The sequence below is a fragment of the Pleurodeles waltl genome, chromosome 3_1 (genome assembly GCF_031143425.1).
Source record: "Pleurodeles waltl isolate 20211129_DDA chromosome 3_1, aPleWal1.hap1.20221129, whole genome shotgun sequence".
Taxonomy (NCBI): domain Eukaryota; kingdom Metazoa; phylum Chordata; class Amphibia; order Caudata; family Salamandridae; genus Pleurodeles; species Pleurodeles waltl.
Window position 1 is genome coordinate 405,114,355 of NC_090440.1, and position 22,051 is coordinate 405,136,405.

General features: G+C 41.5%; 1 protein-coding gene across 1 annotated transcript; it reads left to right on the top strand.

The window, feature by feature from the left end:
• Positions 1–783: 783 nt before the first annotated feature.
• SERF2 (small EDRK-rich factor 2) lies at positions 784–12,187 on the top strand. The gene is made up of 3 exons (XM_069222633.1): positions 784–940; positions 4,759–4,861; positions 11,706–12,187. The coding sequence occupies exons 1-3, from the start codon at positions 934–936 to the stop codon at positions 11,767–11,769; spliced, it is 174 nt and encodes a 57-aa protein (XP_069078734.1). The 5' UTR covers positions 784–933; the 3' UTR covers positions 11,770–12,187.
• The last annotated feature ends 9,864 nt before the right edge of the window (positions 12,188–22,051 follow it).

A 22,051-nucleotide genomic window follows, 5' to 3' on the forward strand; every position in this document is an offset into this window, starting at 1 on the left:
TGAGGGTTCGGGACGGTTAGGGGGATTCTGCCGAAGGAGACCGAAGCAACGAGATGGCATAAGAGATACCTGGAATAAAATACATCTATTTCATTGCAGCTCCACTGTACCGTCGTATTTTTTACAGAGGGCCTAAGCACAAACTGCCCCAAATAGCCAACAAAAATGCCTGGCACCTGACTGCAGAAAAGGCCTGGCAGCAAAAGGGTTAAAGCCCACAGACAGCAACAGAAAAGCAGGGCTTGTGCGCAGTAATGATCCACCTAAAAAACAATCCTCTCAAAATGGCCGCCGCCCCTAATGTCCACCTTTCTAGTTGGATCTTTCCTTCAAACGAAACGATGTACTATGGAAATAGATGAAAACCTATACAGGACTTAGAAAAGACAATCTCCAATGAGACATGCCGTAATGGGCGTCTGTATTGGCATTACAAATGACGTTCGAGACAAAAGGTAGCCTATTGTAACAAAAGAAAGAGCGTGGTATTATTTTGTTTTGTAACGAGCAGGAAGTTTCAATGTATTTTAGATTTCTTACAATTAACACTTTCTGCCGTATATTATGTGTACAATGTAGTTTTATCTATATAAAATCAATATAAACGAAAAAGTACACTGAGTTACTTCTCGAATATGCCTTTACTTTCTACCTGCCTCAATGTTTTGCTAACTTAAAAAGGCCACGCCTTTGGTGCGAGTATGGCGGAAGCTCATTGGCAGCCTGGTCTGCTCTATTATCGTTTTGAAGCGCTTAGGGAAGGACGCCACGCACAAATCACGCGGTCTCTAGTTAACCAACAGGGTAGGGATTGGAGGGCGGAGTGTTTCCGTTTTTCTGCAAACGTCGCTCGGTCTGGCGGCAGTCAGTGACGTCAGAAGAGTACGAGAGAGCGGAATTTCGGTGTCTGCGAACGTCGGAGCACGGCCAGCAATGACCCGTGAGTACAGGGAGCGGGGTTGGGAAGACCCGTGATATTTTCACCAGCTGGTAACTGGAGTGTGCCGTCTGCGATACCTAAACGGTTGGATTACTTATCAATTGTACAGAGGGCTTCGGCTGTTTATACTCTTAACCTTCGCCCCAGCACTCTTTGTCCTGCTGTTTCATTTGGCGGGTTGAGAGTGGATATTGAAATGTGTGTGTTTGGTATTGAGATAAGTGTGTTTGAGGCGGTAATGGCCTTCCGCGCTGTGCGGCCTTTCCCTCCCTGTCTTCGCCACGTCACCGTCCCACTGGGTTCTCCGGGAGCGGCTGGTGGGCCTGGCGCTCATATTTTTTATTTTTTTTTACATATCTATGTTCTACTGAAATGCACGTATGCAATTGAATTATTGCTATTGTTATACTAAATACCAGATTAACAATAAGATCCACACAAATCTGTGATGTATGTTGAAGGTGTGGGTTCTTCTGGGGAGGAAGGCGCAGATCCATTTGAGGGAGAGTCATTGAAATAGGATGAGGTGGGAGACGGTGTGAACAGCTGTTGACGTGTCTAGAAGGATGAGGGCTGTGTCTTCTTCCTTGTTGAGGATCGAGCAGAGAAGCTGGAGTGATGGCGACGGTCAAAAGGAGGGCAATAAATAGTACACAGGCTGGACAAACATTTGTTCCTCTTATTTCTACCTCCTTCGTCAACAGTGTGATCCACCATACCAAAAGCGGCAGGAAGGTAGAGCCATGTGAGGCAGTCAGGATTTCCATGCTCCGCATCCAAATTGAGCAAATCAGAAACAAAAAGAAGAGTAGCTTCAGTGCCTCAGCCTACTATAAATCCCAGTTGGCTACCAGTAGACGAAAGGATGAGGGTCTGTGCTGTGCAAGAATATTCCTGGCTTTAGGTCATTGTTACAATCCTGACTGGGCACATATGTTCCAATGTACCAGATTTAAGTGCATTGAAGTCTTTTCACCTCTACCTCCTCAGGCTGAGCGAGTCTTCTCTACATTTGATCTCTGTGGTAGAGGTAGCAGTAGTGGAAGTCTTCTTGATTTTAAGAGTCAATACCATTGGAAACACATATTTGGAGAATTAGCTGCTCACTATATCATGTCTACCCTCTTATCAGTTTTTAGTATTTTTTCCTCTCCAACTTGATACCTTTTTTATCTATCCAGCTTTTTCATAAACCGCAAATTATTTCTATTTATCAAGTTTACAGGTAGCTCTGTAATGGACAGTGCCAACCAATGGCATTGGTTAGGTGACTAAAACTATCTGGTACTTAGAAGTGTCTACTGCTGTCCCATGATGTATTAAAAGCTCCCAGACCTTGATAACATCCTTCTAATCCCTAGCTCTCCTGGTCAGCCTCACGGAAAGTAGGAATACTTTAATTTTTGTTTTAAGTAATGGTCCAAATCATTGGCAGACATTTATTGGCCTTTATTCATATGCCAACCAGAGCAAAAATTAAATCAATATTGTGTCCTGCGACAGAGGTAGGGTTGTTCACTTAATGTAATAAAATGTTACCCACATCCTTTCATCAAATAAATTTGAGAGCAGTTTATGCTGTAACATAAAAAAACAGCTTCATGGCGCCTTAATCTTCTATGCCTTACATACGATGCATTACTTTTGATGCTTTATCCCCTTTAATGACAAGACCTACAAGATCAAGTAGGTTCTCCGTATACTCTAGTTTAGCAAAGGTGGTGGGCTGCCAAAGAAGTACTAATGAAATAATTGTATCCATGGTTACTAAGCACTGAATAATCAACACTTAATTTAAAAGGGATCACTTTCCCCCCACAATCAAAACCTTTATCTACTGCTTAAGTGCCTGTCGCGGTCCCATTCCCAACGTCCCCCTTAATTTCGATACACACAAATACCTTGTACTAGGGAATGCCACTGGGAGGGTTTATGCCTTTGGCCAGGTTGATCTTCTAAAGCTACAATGGGTTCTATTGTGTGGGAAATATATTTTGAAATACTGATTATGCCAAATATCTTGAACAAATCAGTAAATGATTAAGCCAACATACATGAGTCTGTAGTTATTCAGCATATTCGTATTCATATTCCGAAGCTATACAGTAGTGTGAGAATTAAAGTATCAAACGCGGCTGTTATATAAAAGTGACAGTGTGATCATGTGAATCTGACAACAAATGACATAAACAATGTATGAACAAATGATTTGACAAGGTTTCCGTTTTCTTTTTCCACTTCAGCTCAAAAGACAGCACCTGTTGTATTTGTGGGTACTTGAGGCTTGTTAGCCAAGGACACGAACCTTTACCTTAAATATTGCGTACGTTTCGACCCTACCGGTACGTGTTCCCATGTAACCATCACAACAGGTCTGCCCCAGGGCTACAAGCTCGTAAATAGAATGCATAATGATTGAACAACATGTTGTTTGATATTCCAGCCGGGATGAAATACAAAAAATGGATCAAGCGTATCCACAACCGAAGCAGTCCGTATTGGCAATCCTATCTTAGGCTGCTGGGTGATGGACCACTATCTCTTGGTTGCAAGGAGATTGTGAAAAGTGCAATACTTTGAGATCCCCGTGGGATTCTCTTAAACCTTAACTGCAGGGTATGGGGTGTCTCCTGCGATTCATAAGGGCAAGGTTGAAGCCAGACTCCTCTCTTAGCCAAGTTTCAGTAAAAAAAAAAAAAAAAAAAGGTTAATTAAAATTAATTCTCCTTTTCTGTTTATATTTACACAGGGAACACACATTTATAAGGGCAGATGTCAGTAACGTTATTTTGGTTGGCTAGTTAAATCGTGCCTTTAGAGATTTAGGCCAGATCAGCTCACAGTGTATGGAATTGTATAAACTATTTACTTGCCCAAGAAACTCAATTCTTCAGAGATGTGTGTTGTCAAACAAGGCACTTGTCACATTTGGAGACTTGCAGTGTGGATTAGATCGGCCTATTAAAAAAGCTGACTCCCAGTGGTAGCGCTTAAGTGCATAGTTTAAACTTTATTCAGTGGCAGAATCATTTTTGAAGATGGCCAGATAGTCGTTTATAAATCAATAGATACATAAAATAAACTTTGAACAAACCATGCATCTGCACTGCTCAACTCTAGCTCGTCAGTTACTAGTTGGCCCCTTACTGTGAGTTGCCTGTTTTAAATCTGGTGGATCTGGTAACAGAAGGAACTGGCTCCATAGGAGTTGCAAGCTCAGCAGGTACACCTGAGTGGTATTCCAGCAAGGAGTTTCACACACTGAAAATAAATTAAGTCTCTTGGTGGAATACTGGGGTAAAACATTCAGGAATCCCAGGGTCCTAAATTGACACTCCTATTTCGGGCTTTGGATGCCTTTTACTTTCAGCTGTGTTGAATGACGACCAGCTTAGTCTTGGATATTTGTATGTGGCTGTACAGCTAATTTGCTGTAAGAATCTTGACCCACAAGCTGTGTTCATTGTCACTTCCCTACATGCTATTTTCTGCAACTAGAGGTCATAGTTGTACAGAATAATATGATTGGGAATGTATGATGTTGATCTAAGTTCGCAACCCAGCTCAGTCTTCAAATTAAATTACTATTTACCTATATCCTTATTTATTGGTTGTAGATCTAGCCATAAGGTTAAATAACAACTGTTGCATCACTTGTTAATGGCCAGGGAACCAGTTTTTGCAAGCTTCATAAACTCCCTCTGTCTTTTATTTTATTTTTTCAAGACAATAGCAGGGTAATGGGGAGGGTATACCCCTGGGTTTCTTGAAATTTAAAAACAAAACAAAAAAAATCATTCATACTGGCGTTTTTGCAGGTGGAAACCAGCGTGAACTTGCCAGGCTAAAGAACTTGAAGAAGACTACGGATAAAGCGAAAAAGCAAGAAGATGGTCTCTCTGCCGCTGCCCGCAAGCAGAGGTAAATTCTCTCTCAACAGAAAATCCATCCAATATGCTTGATTCACTTCTTCAAGATTGGACTCGGAACGTTTAGGAATTGGTGGAGATGAACTATTAGGGTTTGACTATTGCCATTGCCCAGCGGGAGGTATATAGGCACTCTTTGAAGTGCAGTCGTTAAAATGAGCAGTTTCGACTTGATTGAATTGCTTCTGGAACAAACTGAACAATTCAAGATTAAAACTATTCAGTCAATTGCTACTGCATAACTTTTTTAATATTTTTATTTTATTTTCAATCCTGAAAACCATCTACTTGCACTAATACTCAGCCACCTATCATAGAAACAAGCTTAATGTTGGAAATTTGGGAAATGATGTTGCAAATTGATACTGACTTTTAGATCTTCAAGCAGCGCATTATTGGGGATGTGGCAGATGAGTTTGGGTAGTTGGCATTGTATACAATAGTGGCAGCCTCAGACTTCCGGCAATCAGTGATTTGTTTTTTATGTTTAATATTGTCTCCTGCTGGTTATGTAGCACAATCTTATAACAAGAATAGAGATTGCGTGCACAGAGGGTTACTTGTACCTCCAATGGCTTCAGCAACACTGGTGAACGTGATGAGTCAGGAACCAGGATGGATGCCTTTAAACCTTCTACCTGAGAGTCTTTCAGCTCTGGTGCAATCTTGCATGACCCCAGAAAGAAGCAATATGCCAAGCTGTCTTTCAAGTACTTAAGTCATGCATGTCATTTAGGCTGGTCTGGTGGTAGTGGGTAGGGCTGTAGGGCACTGGTGACTTGGCATTTGAGAATAATGAAGGAGGATGAGTTGATCTGGTGCATGGATTGACTCCCCATTAGTGGATGGCAGACATCCATTATTGCGACTGTATAACTGTCAAATGTCTTGGCTATTCATTTTCATTAAATGCTTAATAAACCCCGCAATGTTTTTTAGCTGTGACTTTCATGAATCTTGTGGAATTTCGTAAGGTGCACATATGCTAAAGTAGAAAAAGGAACATGAAGTAAGCTTACATTTGGTTAGTTTTGTGGCTGTGGTTTAGGTTCAGTCTAGCTCCAGTACCAGGTGGTGTTTGGTAGCAGTCAGTGCCGCCCTTGTGATAAATTAAGGTTTTAATAGGACCCAAGTACAGGCGGTTTGGTTTGTAGGCGGTTCATATATTCTAATCGGTAAATAAACATTCTACAAAGACAATGTTACAAACAACAAAGATGCTCATGTGGTGTCAGTACAGATTAACGTGTTCGGTTTGTGACAGTATTGTGAAAACCACAGGGAAGGCTGGCTTAACGGTCACTTCATGCAGTAGATTTAAGATGTACCCAAGTTAATGGTTAAATGGACATTGCAGGATGTAGGAAGGTAAAGAAAATAGCCAGTGCTATCTGTTAATGTTTAGTTCATATTGGCGGCCGAGTAGGATGGAGTGGTAATAGTGGTTGCAGCCGAGCTACCTTCCCAAGCTGACATTATGTTTCAGATTGTATTCCAAAGGCAGATGTTACAATAAGGAAACCTGTAAGCAGTTAAAAAAAAAAAAAAAAAAAAAATTGACTTTACACCCAACACACTGGAAGATTGATACCTACTGGATTCAACAGCAAAACCGGTCTTCAGATAAATGCCTACAGTTGTGGAAGATGCATGGCTAATCAGGATGAGTGATCTTGTTAAAACAATTACAAAACACTGGGAAACTTGAATAGCCTTTGCAATCGTTCTTTGAAAAATTAAAGAACACCTAATTTGAATTATAACTGTGAACTATTATAATTTATCAATTTTTAGCTTTGTACGAGGAGTCCGACCATCTCTTCTTCATTAGTCGATGGTAAAAGATGCAGGCGTGAGACGAGCATTGAAGAGACGCAGGTGCTGTCTCATTGGCTTTATTCTATGGCACACTTGCTGGCAGTGCTTTCTAGTGACTTAAGATTTTAATTAAGAGCCTAAACTTCTCTGTGTTAACTAGCTGGAATAAAATTCACTTTGCGATTACAGCTCACCTTCCACACCCTACCAAATAAAAATTTGCAGTGAGCACGTATTTAAAAAAAAAAAATGTTCTTTCCTGGAGCAAAAGTAAATCTGGATATCATTTGGCATTTTGTTTATGCAGAACCCTTGGTGTTTTAGGTCCCTTATTTATTCAGAGCTCTTGGTGTTTAGGTCCCTTATTTGCCATATGAATAACTGCTTTGTGGAACAGTCGATGTTTCAGGGCAATCTGCAGTGTTGTAATGTTGTACTTTGACCCTTACGTGGGAGTTTAATGTCTCACTTGTTCCATTTCTTCGTGTTTAAATGTCTACCACAGTTGGCAGCTAGAAGCTCATATAGCTGTGCTCTTAATGGAAGTTCAGGTTTAGGAACTGCCCCAGAATTTGCATTTATTCACTTTTGCACAGTCACAATCTAGAATGTACTTGGGTCAATCATGGTCTAAATTTAGTGTGTGTAGTGTGTTTTATTTTTTTGTTCCCTTGGGTTACTCAGAAAGAAGTCATACAAAGAGCACCTCAGATGGTTGGTCAGTAGCTTCAAGGAAAATACACCAAATCCCTATCAAGCCGTAGTGTTTGACTGTCTCATTTTCATTTTCCGGTTGACAAAGGGAACTTGTGTACTAATGTCAAGCTTTCATTTTACTCAGAGCAAGTGTTGTCTTGATTTCAGAGGTGCAGTGATGTCTACTGTACCAGAAATACCTTTTGAAGTACTTTTGAGGTGTGACAGTCTTGTTGAATTACAGTGTGTGAAACTAAAGGGCGGTAGCCATAACACAATTTAGATACCTGTAAAATGGACAGTACACCTTTTTCAGAAATATATCAGCAGTTAAGGAAGCAGTTTTATTATTTTTTCTTTCTTATTTTATTAACACTGAAGTGCGATAGAAACTAAAGATTTCAATAGTAACAAAACAAATGAATGCCCATTTACCTGTTGAGTCACACATGACAAATATTCACTGAAGCCTAGTTTCCACACATTATCATTTGTGTGCTACATAGTTAAATCAGTAAAACTGTCTGCAATTGTACTGGCCAGTTGAGTGGAAAATGTGCGGTCTGTAAATGACTGTGCTACAGCACGATGCTTTAGCAATATATTTATGACGGTGTGCTTCAAAATGCACAAACAGATACATACTTTATCCTTACCACTGTTCTATTGAATATGCTGATAAAGTTTCCTACACTTTGTGAGGTCTCGCACATCTTGAGAAATAAAGATGTGGTCTAACAGCCAGAGCTGCTAACTTCAGATATGGGGAACCTGGTTTGAGTCCTGGCCTTGGCTCTGGGGAAATCACTTACTCTATGTAATACAATCTGGTGGTCGTGAAAAGTGCCCTTGGGTACTGTATAAAATTGCAGTATATGATGCACAACTGGGACTCTTTTAATACAAAAATCGATATAGGGTTTTTTCAGATGTGCTAAAATTACTTGTATCAACACCCAATATTTTTCGGAAGCCTTGTAGTTGTTAGTGAACAGATAGCAAAGGCTAGCACCTCACGCTGACAATTGTTCAGTGTGAGGTGCTGGCCTGTGCTATCTGTTTATGCCCCTTTATCGGGGGCCCTGTCTGCTGTGGCTTGACGATCAAGTGAAGGCTCATCTGTTTAACTTTTTGTAAGTCCATTGGTAAAGCAAGTCATTTTGTATGTACTACGTTATTGCTTTTGCCAACGCTTGTTTGTGTATTGGATCGCATACTTGCGTTCTTTTTTTAAAGCATCCATTCTCCAGATGCTTTTAAGTGTTCATTCCCTAGTGCTACCAGCTGGTCGGAGCAAATGAGTCGGAAGGACACTCCTAAACAGTAATAAGAATGAATTATTTGCAATGGGTCTTGCGTTTGCTTTAGTAAGGGCTGTTAGTGTTGCAAATTCATAACTGGACTTTTCTTGCCATATAAACTGAAAGTAAAACATTTGACATAAGCAAGCAGATTCAAAGCATCATAAGCGCAAAGGAGAGACACAAAAAGAAAAAAAATTGCTCGCAGTCAAACGTATCTACAAACGTGCAATTATCCATGTAAAGGGGGCGATGGCCAAGGCGGTAACAAAACTGTCCTAAGAAGAGACAAATGTAAAGCATTTACCAATGATAAAGAATTTTTGAAAGGCAAGCCCATGAACGAGTGATAGTGATGGGCATGCAGTGGGTGTGGTTAAAAGCCCACAGATGGATTACAATATGTCAGTGCGTGCACGTTCGACCTAAAAACTGGCCTTACACTAACAGAGCCCCAGGCGCACAAACAAGGCAAATCATTTTAAATAGTATTTGCATGTAGACTAGAACTTGCGCGACCCACCAAAAATTGGATTCTGACCCACAGTTTGGGGAATGCGGCCCTGCCCTAGGCAATGTCTTTACATCTAGTTGAACATCAGTATCTCTCTGCAGTTAGGGTTTTTTCACCTTTTATGCAGCGTCCCCCATTGAGTAAAATAACCAGTCCGGGATCACAACATGGCAAAATAAGAATTCTATTTTTCCTAAAACTAATAGCTAAAACCTTCAAAATTCTTCGTTAGCCAACACAATGTAACAGGGCTTGGAAATAGTATTGCAAGACATGCACTTTAAAATGTTCATACTGCAAATATGTAGCGTAACATGTTGAAAGGGAGCAAAACAGAACAAGGGTTGAGCATTTCTGAAAAGCACGTCTAGAAATTATGGGAAGAAGGTGGATAAATCTGATGCTCATGTTTATCTTTTATTACCTCACAGTGGAATATAACATTACAAATGTGGCAATGACACTGGCTTGCTTTTCTGTTTTAAAGAAATCCGTACCATTACTGACCAAGGGCCACTGTTTTTTCAGGGAGTTATTTGGCATGCTTGACAGTGCATACTTTGCTGCTGATCCTACTGCAGTTTTACATGAAAACTGAGATTGACTGCGAAGTACATCCTAGGGGCTACACTAAGAATGCTCTTTTGGGGTGGATTGGGGAGGGAGGAGTGGTCTACAGTCTGCTGAGTAGGAAAGTAATTCATGAAAGTAAAAACAGTGTACTCCAAAGGGCTCAGACACCCCACCATTTTAAACATGTAAACACAGTTACAGCTCGATGTTTGCACCCGACCAGTGTGTGCTGCCTAGCACTCCTTTAGGTTACGTTCCATTGTAGTCATTTGCACTGCAACTAAAACAAAAGAAAACTGCAACAAAGGGGCACTGAGGAACGGGCCAGGTTCACAAATAAAGGCCAGGCACTCACCCTGCAAGGGACGCCTGTCACATAAGCGCCCAGATCTGAGTGGGAGGTGGAGGCCTCTTCTCCTGGCTCACTGATGACACACACCAACAGAGGAGGAGGCAGCAATGAAGATAGAAGGACAAGGATTCCACCTTCTTTTTATGAATTTTTTTGTTCTTCTGCTGCTGTGTCCTTTTAAGAGAAACACTGCAGCCTCTGAGACAAACATTGCCATTCAATCAATGAAACTGTTATTTAAGAGTTGTTCAAGTCTGTGTTTAAAAAAAAAAAAAATATATATAGTAGAAATGGAGTTTGGAATGGGGAATACAACGCAGTAACACACCTGAATAATGATATTGTGATGCTCCTTGCAAAGACAATGGCATAGCAGGGGTGGCATTGATGAGCGGGAGATGTTCAACCAACAAACACTTGTGCTTTGTGCTACATTCCACACAGGTAATGAGGGGGTAAGGAGAGAGGCCTCATAGAGGTGTTTTTTATTCCCCCCGGGGGTGGGGGTGTTTTAAATGGACTGGTAGCAACACTGACTGGCAGCCTGACAAAAAAAATATGTCCGGAGCCTCACAAGATGACAAAATGTCTTGTTGCTTTCATGAGAAAATAGCGCCCAAGACACCTGCATTTGTGCCTCGCATTTCAGCAAAGCTCTGTTAGCAGAGCAGTCTGAGAAGATTTATGGCCTCAGTAAACAAGATAAGCAATGTCCTGTATGCGATGTATGCTTCAACAAAACACAGGCAGCTACCAGTCTAAAACACAGAGTGAAAGGGAAACACCAAAGAAATGTCATAAATAGTCCCTCACAGCAATAGATAAAGAAACCAAAGTGGAACAATACAGTAGTTAGTCACTGCTCTGAAACATAAAAAGAAGGGAGAATAAGGCAGAACTGACCAATAGCAAGCAAGACTTTTGAAAGGACACTGGAACCAACAAATGAGATCGCTTTATCCCACAGTATAAGTATGCTTAAGTATACACCAGGTCGAACTAAAAAGTGATAAACTGCTTCTGTAGGCTGATCCAAGATGCCAGTGACAGTGTTGCAAGATAGGGGCAGATGGTTCCAAGGCAAAATAAACAAGTGGCTTAAGTAGGCATTCCCCAAAGTCCCTTCCATATTTTAAGTGTACAATTTCCCATATTCACCATGAATAACCCAAGTGCTATACACCAGGTTCTTTGCAGGGAACGTACCTTGTTGAGAATGGCGCTTTGTATGTTTTGTATCTGATAAATTGGTCAGTGCCGAAAGTCCCTTTGTACTTTAAGCCACATGTACATATATCCGCATTGCCTTGAGTGGGTCCCTTTTCTCATTTTTGTTGTAGAGATGAGCAAATATCGTAATCGGAAAGATGGATTATAGGTATCCAGGGAAAAGACACTTTTAATTTGGGATGTGAAACTTTTTGTTAAATTACACTAGAGGGCCCCTCAGGACTGTGGCACATTGTCTAAGTTTTCTTTTGATGTTACTGAGTTCTACCTGTGAACGTGTTGCTGTTTGAAGGGTAGTTGGGGGTTTAGCGTTGTTATCGTTTTGTTGACCTGTAACATTTTGCGTGTACAGGGATGCGGAGATTATGCAGCAGAAGCAGAAAAAAGCAGCAGAGAAGAAAGAAGAGCCAAAATAGCACTGTTTCCTGACCGATGCAGGCGATCTTGTTAAAGAAGAAGCCACTTTCACACCAATTTTCTCATTTTGCCTTTGTATTAACACATCCACCTTCGATGCATTCATAATCCTGTATTTTTCCCCTCGATCTGGATATTTCTCTGCACTGTTTTTACAAGAGAATGCATAAAACTTGCCGTTGATTTCATGTCTGTGTGTGTATATATATATTATAAATAACCGTCTTTCTCGACTTTTAGTTACGAATTTTTCATTTATGGATTTTCTTCTTCACTTGGGCTACTTTTTATCAGCTTCCGCATGCTGTGTGAGATACTGTGTGTTATGCTGAGCTGTCCAGCAAGAAGAAACCATACATTTTGTACGCATGTTGGGCCCACTAAAAATATTTAATAAAGAACTTTTTTATTTCCTAATGTTCGTATTTTTTATTAAGTTGGTCACATTTTAAGTTGCCTGAAGTAACCTGGACCCAATATGGTTACAAAAGTGTCTTGCGTGTGCGTTTTGGCTGAAAAGACTTACACCTGGACTGACCTGATTTGCTATCAGTGACAAAAGGCAGCTAAGCACTATAAACTTACCCTTCTATTCGCATTTGGTATTGCCAGAGTATTTATCACCGGGTCCCAGATTAGTTGAAAAGCTATCATCGGCAGTTAATGGGTAGTTTCATCTGCAGTTTGGTAAACCTTCATTCTCCGTTATGGCTATTTAACGAGCACAGTATATTTATTGAGAAGTCTTCAATTGTGTTCGTAGTTAACGTAGAGTTAAAAGCAAACTACTGCCTATCATTGTATAATGAACCTCAATAAGACTATTTTCATCTGATCAAGGGTGGGTAGCGAAATACCCGCACCTGCCTTCTTAAATATTAACACGTTTCTGAGGGACCTGGCCTGTAAATGTGCACATGTGAGATCCCTTAACACTTTTTAGTTAAGCAATTCAATCTCTGAATGAATTAAAAGAACAAGATACGTACTTGTCATCTAAATGGTGTACCAGCTTTCCTCTTTATGAAGCCTTCCCTGTTGTCATTCATCTGGACATTTAAAAAAACCCTGCCGTCTTTAGTGGAGTGGGATGCTGGCAGGCAAGTAACATGCTCTTCTGAAGAGGCATTTGTTTCTGACATGGGGAGCATATCACAAAAGTGAAGGCATGATGATTAGAAAAAAAGGGATGAAAGACGTTGCACGAAGATGAAGGGGGGTAGTAATTCTTCAGTCTGCAAGAAATATAATGGGTAAATAGATCCTAGTGTTTGAAGATCCCACTGTTGTGAGCGGGATAAAAGAACTGATTCTCGGAAGCAACTGCCAGTACTGGGCATGGGACAACGGAACCCCCTGGAGTCTTTAGAGTGACAGGGTCCGGTAGTGAGGCCAAACTTCACTTACGATTGCTGCACTCTCATAGAGATCACAGCCTCATTGTGTCTGTTTAGAATCAACCATGGAGTGTATTTGAATTCTCTGGAAGTGCTTAGGAACATTTGAATACCACAATTATCCATTCAGTTTAGTGTCTGCGGTGGTACAGCGATTGGAAGCTGATAGGATGATGTCCCCTGTGAGGCCTACTACGCCATCAAAACCAGTGAGACGCTGAGCTCCAGTGTGCATGTTTCTGACCCTCTCTTAGGTGAGGCAAATACTAGGGTTGGAGATTGAAGCTGTGTTCCAGCAATCTCAGTACATACTGAGTGAGAGGCTTACTCCCTGTTTGAATGGAACTCATCCCCTGGGATGATTGGAATACCCGGTGCAGGTGAGGCAGACTCCAGCGGGGTGTCTCCAAGACCGAGACTGCTTGCCTCAAAACACTCATCAACATTAAATATCATTGCATTAGTTTATGGTTGTTTAGGTGCAGTCTGATTAGTTCATCAGTGGACAAACCTGCCATGCCGAGAAGAATGATGAACTAGCTGTTTGGCTCTTGGCTGTGTGGCTTTTGCGGGCAAGCAACGTGTAAGTGAAAAGAAGATAAAAGCACAAATTGGGGACCCTACTGGAATTGGGAAACGATTTATACCGTGGTAAAGATAGTAAACTGGACTTAGATGCATCCTACTGATAATAGGGCATTTAATTTCTTGGCAGGGAACTACAGAAGCCTGTACCCTTTACAGTTGGGTCAACCTTGACATATCAGATAGAAGTGAATGCTGCTAAAATTATTGCAGGACTTTGAAACGCTGTACACTGTCAGCCAGTTGTGTTCTAAGAGAGAACTTTAATGAAGGTCCACTCAGAATAACACTATGCTATGTATGCCCTGCACAGTATTTGATCATCTGCATCATCTGATAATTCACTGCCATCAATATTATCTTAACACATCGGGGAATATCAATGGAGAGAGGAGTAGCGACTACTTATGTTGCTGATTAGCCTACTATAGAATTGTGATTCAAGAAACACTACAATGAATGAATGACTGTGTGAAATACGCCTAGTGACTTCATTTATCCTAAGCATACAAGACCTAATCAAGTAGCCATACCTCATGTCTAAACCAAAACCTTCAAGATAGCTACTATTAAAAAAAAAAACAGTAGCGTTGAAACCAACACCTGATCTTATGATAAGCATTACCATGGATGAGGCTACAGTGGCCTTTCTAATGAAAGCGTTGTCATTGATTGCAACAGCCATTCATTCCGTTGGACAGTACTTTTAAAGAGTTGCATCTGAGGTGAAATTAAGAAGAATATCTTCTTCTTTCTAGTGAACACTAAATCATAGAGACCACCTCAACGAGGCACCTGGTTAAGGCCAAAAATTACGAAATCTGAACAAGAGAATTGTTTATCTTGAGGTCCAGGCATAATTTCAGTTATGCTGGAGTAACAGGAGTCATTTTGGCAATTCTCCGTTAGTCTTGAATGTGGAAATAGTGATTAATGTAGAGTTACTCTTCATGTAATCTTGCAGAGTTATCGGATAATTCTGCATGATTACGCTACACTTGATTACGTCCACCCCTAGTCAGAAGCAGGTGAGGAAAATGTAAGATTGTCACAATTCCTGGAGGCTATACCCACGTTGACAATCTAATCTTTTGGTCCACCATTGGACATGCAACGAGTTCGCTGATTAAACGCTCCATCCTGTAAACCCATGCAAGGGTTTTTTATTTTTTATTTTATTTAAACCAATATCAGCCAGTCAGGAAGACATCTTGGCTGCGAGAAAGCGAGTGGTCCATTCATTACCAAAACTTCTCGCAGTCTGTGTTGGCAGGCCTGTCACGAGATGCAAACAAAGTGCAGGAAATTCCTGGCATTAAGACCACAACTGCGAAAATGGAATATTGTGTGGTCTACTGAATGCTGCCACCATGCTGCCTACCACAGACAAGAAATTGAAGAAATTCCATAAGGCAGAAGACTGGAGAAACTACTGGAATCTTTTAAAGTTGCCACAATGGAAACCACGCATTCTACAGATGACACTAAAGGGACGGACATACTGTGCCTTGAAGCATTCTAGAAAAGTTTACTTTTTCAGTCTGAACGTCTGTCAGTCCATCATCTTATGATGGATTGTAAAGATCGTCCTAATGCTGGCCCAACTGCTAGGGACTGGGACTGATCTAGATTTCCACTAAAGGTGGGACTGCGGAAGAACATATTTTCCCCACATAGATTTCACATATGACGTTTATATGACTCTTTTACCCCCCCCCCCCCCTTTTTTTCTGAAATACCTTTCCCCTATGCAACATAATGGCGCTGTGCCTCATGTTCATTTGCTCTTAGAATTCTACCTCATGTTGAAAACACAACAGTACGTATAAGAAAATATGTTATTACTGGGAACATGGGTTTGGGACAGTGACTGAGGAGTCTGTCAATGTATCCTCTCCCAGACCTCAATTCTTTCTCACAAAAGTACAGTGGGCACCCATCCAGAAACTATGCTGATTTAGGCTACTTGTCTAAGCCTACAAAGCCCGTACCAGCAAGTCTGGAAGATGATACTCCAACATTGCTGCCAAGACCTGGAATGAGCTCTCTCAACACTTCAGGACAACCACATTACTATTCGACTTCAGTAGGAAACTGATGACCTGGCTGTTCCTCCAAGAGCTTCCCTGAATCGTACGTTCCTGCTGCAGCGCCTGGATACCCTCATGGGTGATAAGTTGCGCTATACAAATCGACATAACTGTATCTATATGGCTGACCATGCTCATTGTATATGACTAATAATTATGGTGAACCGCATAGTGAACCAGCCTAAGAGTTTATCTTGTTTGATCAATGCTTAGAGTTAGGTGAATAGGTGGCTTTTCGCCCTGACCACTAGAAATTTTACCCTTTATTTCCCACTAGTCTAATTTCCTGTTTCATGCACAACCACACTTATGGACCATTTTGAATCTCATATAACCTACAGCCGTTAAATTGTATTCTGGTAAGGTCAGAGAGACCCTCTATACTCCATTTACGTGGGGACTCAGTTTAAGAAAATACTGAGGCGGCTGACTGAACTGAATGCTATTTGCTAAGAGCCCCCACATAGGTAGGCAACCGACGAAAGACCGTTTTAGTTCACTTGGCTGGCCATCCCAACTGGCAGTCATAATGTAACAGAAGATGCTACTATCATATCTCAATGTGAATGGCCTTAATGGCTGCATAAAAAGGGGAACCGTTCTGTTGTGCTTGGCTGCCATAGCAGTGGATTTAATCTTGCTGCAGGAAAAAATACATTTCTGATTGAAACAGAAAATTTAAAGTGAGCTTTGGTAGCTAATGTTCTGCGTTATTAGCACCCTTGATGAAGACATAGTCACAATACCCTCTTGTGTATGAAAAAGGAGGGATGGCTCTTTTACTCTAGAAAACACTGCCTGTGCGCACACTTATGGCATGATTTCACCCAAAAGAATAATACATATTTGCTAATATTAACGGACAGGGTAAAATTGATGATTAGTTCTGTGTATTCACCAAGTGGGAGTACTCCTCAATTTTTGTTGTGGTTCTCCAGAACTCTCAAAAATTCGGGAAAAACTTGAATGTTGATTGTAGGTGATCTGAACATGACATTTGACCGTGTGCTTGACAATTTTGGCTGACCCGACTACAATAATAGACAAGACTGCGCAGCAATTTTTTCAGTCTTAATATCAGAACATGCATTGGTAAACGTGCAGAGGCTAGTACACCTACAAGAGAGGGTGTAATGCATTTGCATATACTTCTTCCTTATTACTGGCTCACTGCCACTGAAGGTGACCACTTGCTTGATCTTTGAAGAAAGTATTTCTGGCAGTTCTCCAGTAGTATTTCACATTTCTGTAAACTTAATACCACACCAAGAATAACTTGGCGCTGCAATGTGACTAAGACATCCAGATGAATAGGTCTTCAACTGCACATCTTTTATTTGCTACAATGAATGAAGATTCAGCAGTGACAAAATATTAGGAGCTGGTGGGAAATAATGCATCCTAGGAGCAAAGATTCTGACGAGACGACTGTCCTTTGATGTACGAAAAAGGTGAAAAAACATTACTGGAAGCAACTGCCAAAAATCTCATGACTAAAAGCATCCTTCTATGTAAACACCACAAGAACTGGTTATGACCAAGTTAAAACTGAATGCTTCCTTTACCCTGCAGGTGTGGTATGCAGTATTGAGAGCTAATGAGAGAGACCAGGAACATGGTGAGAATGCAGACTGTCGGCAGCATGGCTACACAAACAGGAAGCATCCAGAACCGTATCAGCAATATGTGATGGGAATGTCAATCATTTAACATGTAATGGAAATCACAGAGGAATTGGCACACTTCTTCTGACTGAGACCTCTAACCTTAGATTCCTCACCTTTGAAATATTCCCCAGGAGTTGGTCTAGATCTGTAAACGTTTGAGCAGTATCTCTGTGTCTGTATGTGCTGCCGTGTGGCTCCTTATTGATGCCTTTCCTTTCTGGAAATGGCATGCAGGGCCAATGTAGGCCCCACTTCCTTACACTGACATCACTTCCTATCTTTCCATGCCACCAGACATGGATCTGGAGCAAATTCTTGTCTCATTAAGGTAATTTCTCAACCAAATTTTCACAGCGTGCAAGGGAGATATCTCCCAAGACAAGAAGATCCAAAGCCTAGAAGGACTGTTGAAAGTAGATGTATGTGACAGATCCTACATCAGGTTTGACTGCGATACCAGGGGTCGAGCCACAATTCTAAGGCCTGCAGTGACTGTGTTGATCAGCCTGAAGGCCATACAGGACAGTGAGGCGAAGCTAGACCTCACCAGGTACTGGGAGACCCCATGTCATGTCCTGGTCAAGTCCAAAGGTTGGTCTCAGTCCAATCCTGGTCCAGGGGTAAATAGTCTTTGCACTCCAAATCTTTAGATATGTTGAAGAAAAAAAGTTTAAAAAATCCAAATGGGACTCTGCCTCCTTGTCGCCACTCTTAAACACCTGAAAAGGTGCACAGGCGGACGATGTTGAAGATCATCCTGCAACTTGCCCCAGCACAACTTGGGTTTTTCAGGGCCATCTGTGACACCACGGCAGATCCGAGACTACTGTGAGGCCATGCTCCAACTCCTTGGATCGTTTCCAACTTCCTCTGGTGCACCTATGGGCGTCATGGATCCTCCATCTGGGATACTGCTGGTGGGTTTGCCTTCGGTGCCAGTTGAACCCTTCGAGCCTCTCACCAGGCCTCCTCTTTCACCTGTACTCACTCAGTCTCCACAACCCACACCGGTTCCGTGAATGTTGATGCCGACTCCTTTGACACCAGAGCTGCTATGACTTTGACTGAGGCTGCTCTCGGTTACTGTTGAACCACAGCCTTCTGCTTAGAAGCCGCATAGTGTCTGTGCCTCAAGGCAATCTGTTGCCATGTCTGCCTGCGCTCAACCAGCTTTTTGGGTGGTGTCCAGTCTTCCCTTATGGGCATGCTCTGTCTTTTTGGGGGAAAAAGTTGATTCTGTCCTTGAGCAATTCAAACTGAGCTGGACCACAGCATGCTCCTTGGACCTGTCTGCTCTGCCATGCCAACCGCATCAGCCTTTTTGTTCCCTTTGTGACTTTGGCAGAGGAAACTTGTACACTTAGCCACTTCAACCTCAGCAGGGTGCCCAACCCTGGGTGGGTGAAGCTGTGGCACCCACTGGCCCCGCGGTAAGGGACACTATGCCAGTCAGTTTACTCGCCACCACCACCCGTGGCCTTACCGTCCAAACCCTTTTATATTTTGCCCTTGGTGAAGCACAGCCATCCTGTTGGTGGCAGGATTCAACTGTTCACTCTTGGGGGATTTCCATAGAAAATCATAAGCAATGAACAGTCCTGCCCACGTGTGGGGATCCCAGAGCACTTCTTCAAACTATTTATTCTTGTAATGTAGATATTTGCCTTACTACAGGAAGGCGAAGGTTGAGGGAGTGCTTTTTTTTTTGTGTGTGTGTTTTGCCACATATAGTAAGCTATATTGGCGAGTTACTTCAATTTACTTTAACAAAATAAAAATAAATTAGTAATAAAAACCAGGAAATTTTACCACATCTTGTATATTTATTTCTTATATTTCCTTATAATTCTCTTTCACTGATCTTTTTAAAGGAAATGGAAAAGGAGGAATAGGGCAGTGTAGACATATAGGCTCCAGTTGTTAATATATGAAAACTGATGTTGCACTTTGAAGGGCACACATCCCTCCAGTATCCCACCATGCCCAGCAGCTGGCAGTTACCTCAGTTCTGTTTTTTGGCTCCTAGTGTGAGGATCTTGTATCATTTAGCTTGGCTTTTTTTTTTAAAATGGGGGAGGGGCTTGTCTTCACTGAAAATCTTCAAAATATATATCAGATTTACTCAATATCTTTTGATGCCTAGAGTATTTCTCAGTTTTAAAATATTTGTCAGGCAAATAAAATGCCAAATGGTCTGCCTGAAGCAGAAAAAAGACAAAATTAGATCCTCGTGATCTGTGTATACTCTGCCTACATTACAGTCCCATTCATGACAAATGTCAACTCTGCAAGACCTTTTCCAGGTGTCCCCTGAAGGACAGGGAGAAGATTTGCTTTCATGGGACATAAGAGTGGCAAAGACGGCAAGATGCGCTATCTGAAGTTGGAACTTCACGTGAATGAGGAGAAGGCCAGTCCTCTACCTGGGCTCAGCCACTATCTTCTGAGGACTCCATGAGAGGCAGCTCCAAAAAAATAAAAAAAGAAGTCCAGGAAAACGACAATGTTCCTGTTCAACATCAAACTATGATGTAGAGGCAAGGTAGAGTGGCAACCTGCTCACTGTTGAGAACTGGGTCGATATTAAATAGCAGATGGCATTCAACATTGAGACACAGATGGTTGTAGTTTAGGGATATCATGACATTGAGGCATAGAAGGCACTCAATGCTGAGAAACCATTCAACATCAAGACACCAGATCTGAGGTTAGGGTCAGAAAAATGAGGGCGAGAAAGTTACCATCAACCTCTGATTTAGACTACTTATGAGTGTATTCTCTATCATCACTAGTAGTCATTCCAGACTCTACACAGTCTCATTATCCACAACCAACAACTCCTGTGCCTCCTCCCTGTCCTACACCCATGCTTCTTTCTCAGGCTGCTTACTCAATAAGACCACCAGCATCACCACAAAAGTCTAAGACTCCTCAAAAAAGGTTTAGGTCTCCTCACAGTCATGAGTATCTTCAGAGCGTCACAGTTCTAGACATTCTTCGTCGAGCCACTCGTCTACATACAGACACAAATACTGATCCAGATCTACGACATTAATCCTTTCCAAGATGTTCTCATATGAGGACCTATGAAGCTGAGCATTTCGTTACTGGCTCCCTCAACAATGACATGATTTTTTAGACTCTTCATCAATGTTACTCCTCAAGACCACTCCTGCCGCTAGTTCCATAAAGAGATTTTCCTCACACCAGCTTTAGCAAAAGTGGCTCCAGAAAAAAATACAAACCTCAGCAGGACCTGTTATTTCTGCGCTCAGTCCTCTTCCTGATTCTGGGGTGGTCTTGGCTGCAAAGAAAGTACGAAACTGGACTCTGGGGCATAAAGTATGTGGTACAGCACTTACATACATGTAATCTGCCAGTGCAACTACCCTTCTAGGCAGATATGACTAGTCTTTATGGGACTTCCTGCAGCAAATTTGTGGATGATCTTCCAGAGCTCACAGGGAGTATTTCAGATAAATTAAGAATGAAGGCATAATGGTGTCTAACTAGGTAATCAGTGCTGCTGTTGATTCTTCCTTATTGGCAGTACGTGGTTAGTGCCATGGATTAACCCTCAGGAGACATTTTTAGCTTAATTTAATTGCCTTCAAGTAGGAATTGCAAAAGAGAATTATGAACCTGCCTTTCTCGGGTACTACTTTACTTGGGTATCACACAAATGACGAGATGCTTGTATGATGACTGAAATGGAGACCCTAAAAGCAGTTGGTCTAGATAAACATAAAGAACAAAAAACAATCTTGCAGGCTTTATGAATGATGCTGTTATCCTTAGAGGGTTCAACCCCCTCAGTGGCTTCAAGGAACCACCACCAACATCATCAAATGTCATTCCAACATCAAAGACGTCAAACAAAAGGAAGGGGTGGTCACTAAATGGCTCAAGCAGGAAAACATACAGGTTCCAAACAATCTCTACTTTCCTTTTTTCTGTTACATACTCCCGTACGGGGAAGTATACCTGAGAGAGTGGAGTTCCATCACAAAAGACGCTTGAGCACTGAATAGTATGCTGAATTGTTGCTGTCTGAGATTCATCAGTCCTCCACCAGACATTCCCCCAAACCCATCCACTCAACATCTGGAGATGCTGCAAATAGAATTAAACGTTCTTCTGCAAAAGCATATGCTGGAGCCTGTTCCTCTTCCCCAAAGCCGAAGGGGAATTTATTCCTTTTACGTTTTGGCGAAAAAGAAAAGTCTAAGAAACAAATTCAGGCCTATCCTAGATCTGAAAGTCGCAAACAAATGAATATGGAGGCAAGAATTCAGAATTCTAGCATTACACCAAATTGATCCTCAGAACCATCAAGTGGACTGGCTATCTTCCATAATACTTCAATATGCATATTTTATTTATTCTAGTAGCCAGAAAACACTGCAAATTCCTGACATTCATGATTGGAAACAACCAATATTAGTACAAAGTACTTCCTTTTGGCTTCAAATCAGCTTCATGAACATTTCTCAAAATGTGTGGCAGCAGTTACAGCACATCTGAGAAAACTCAAGATACTCA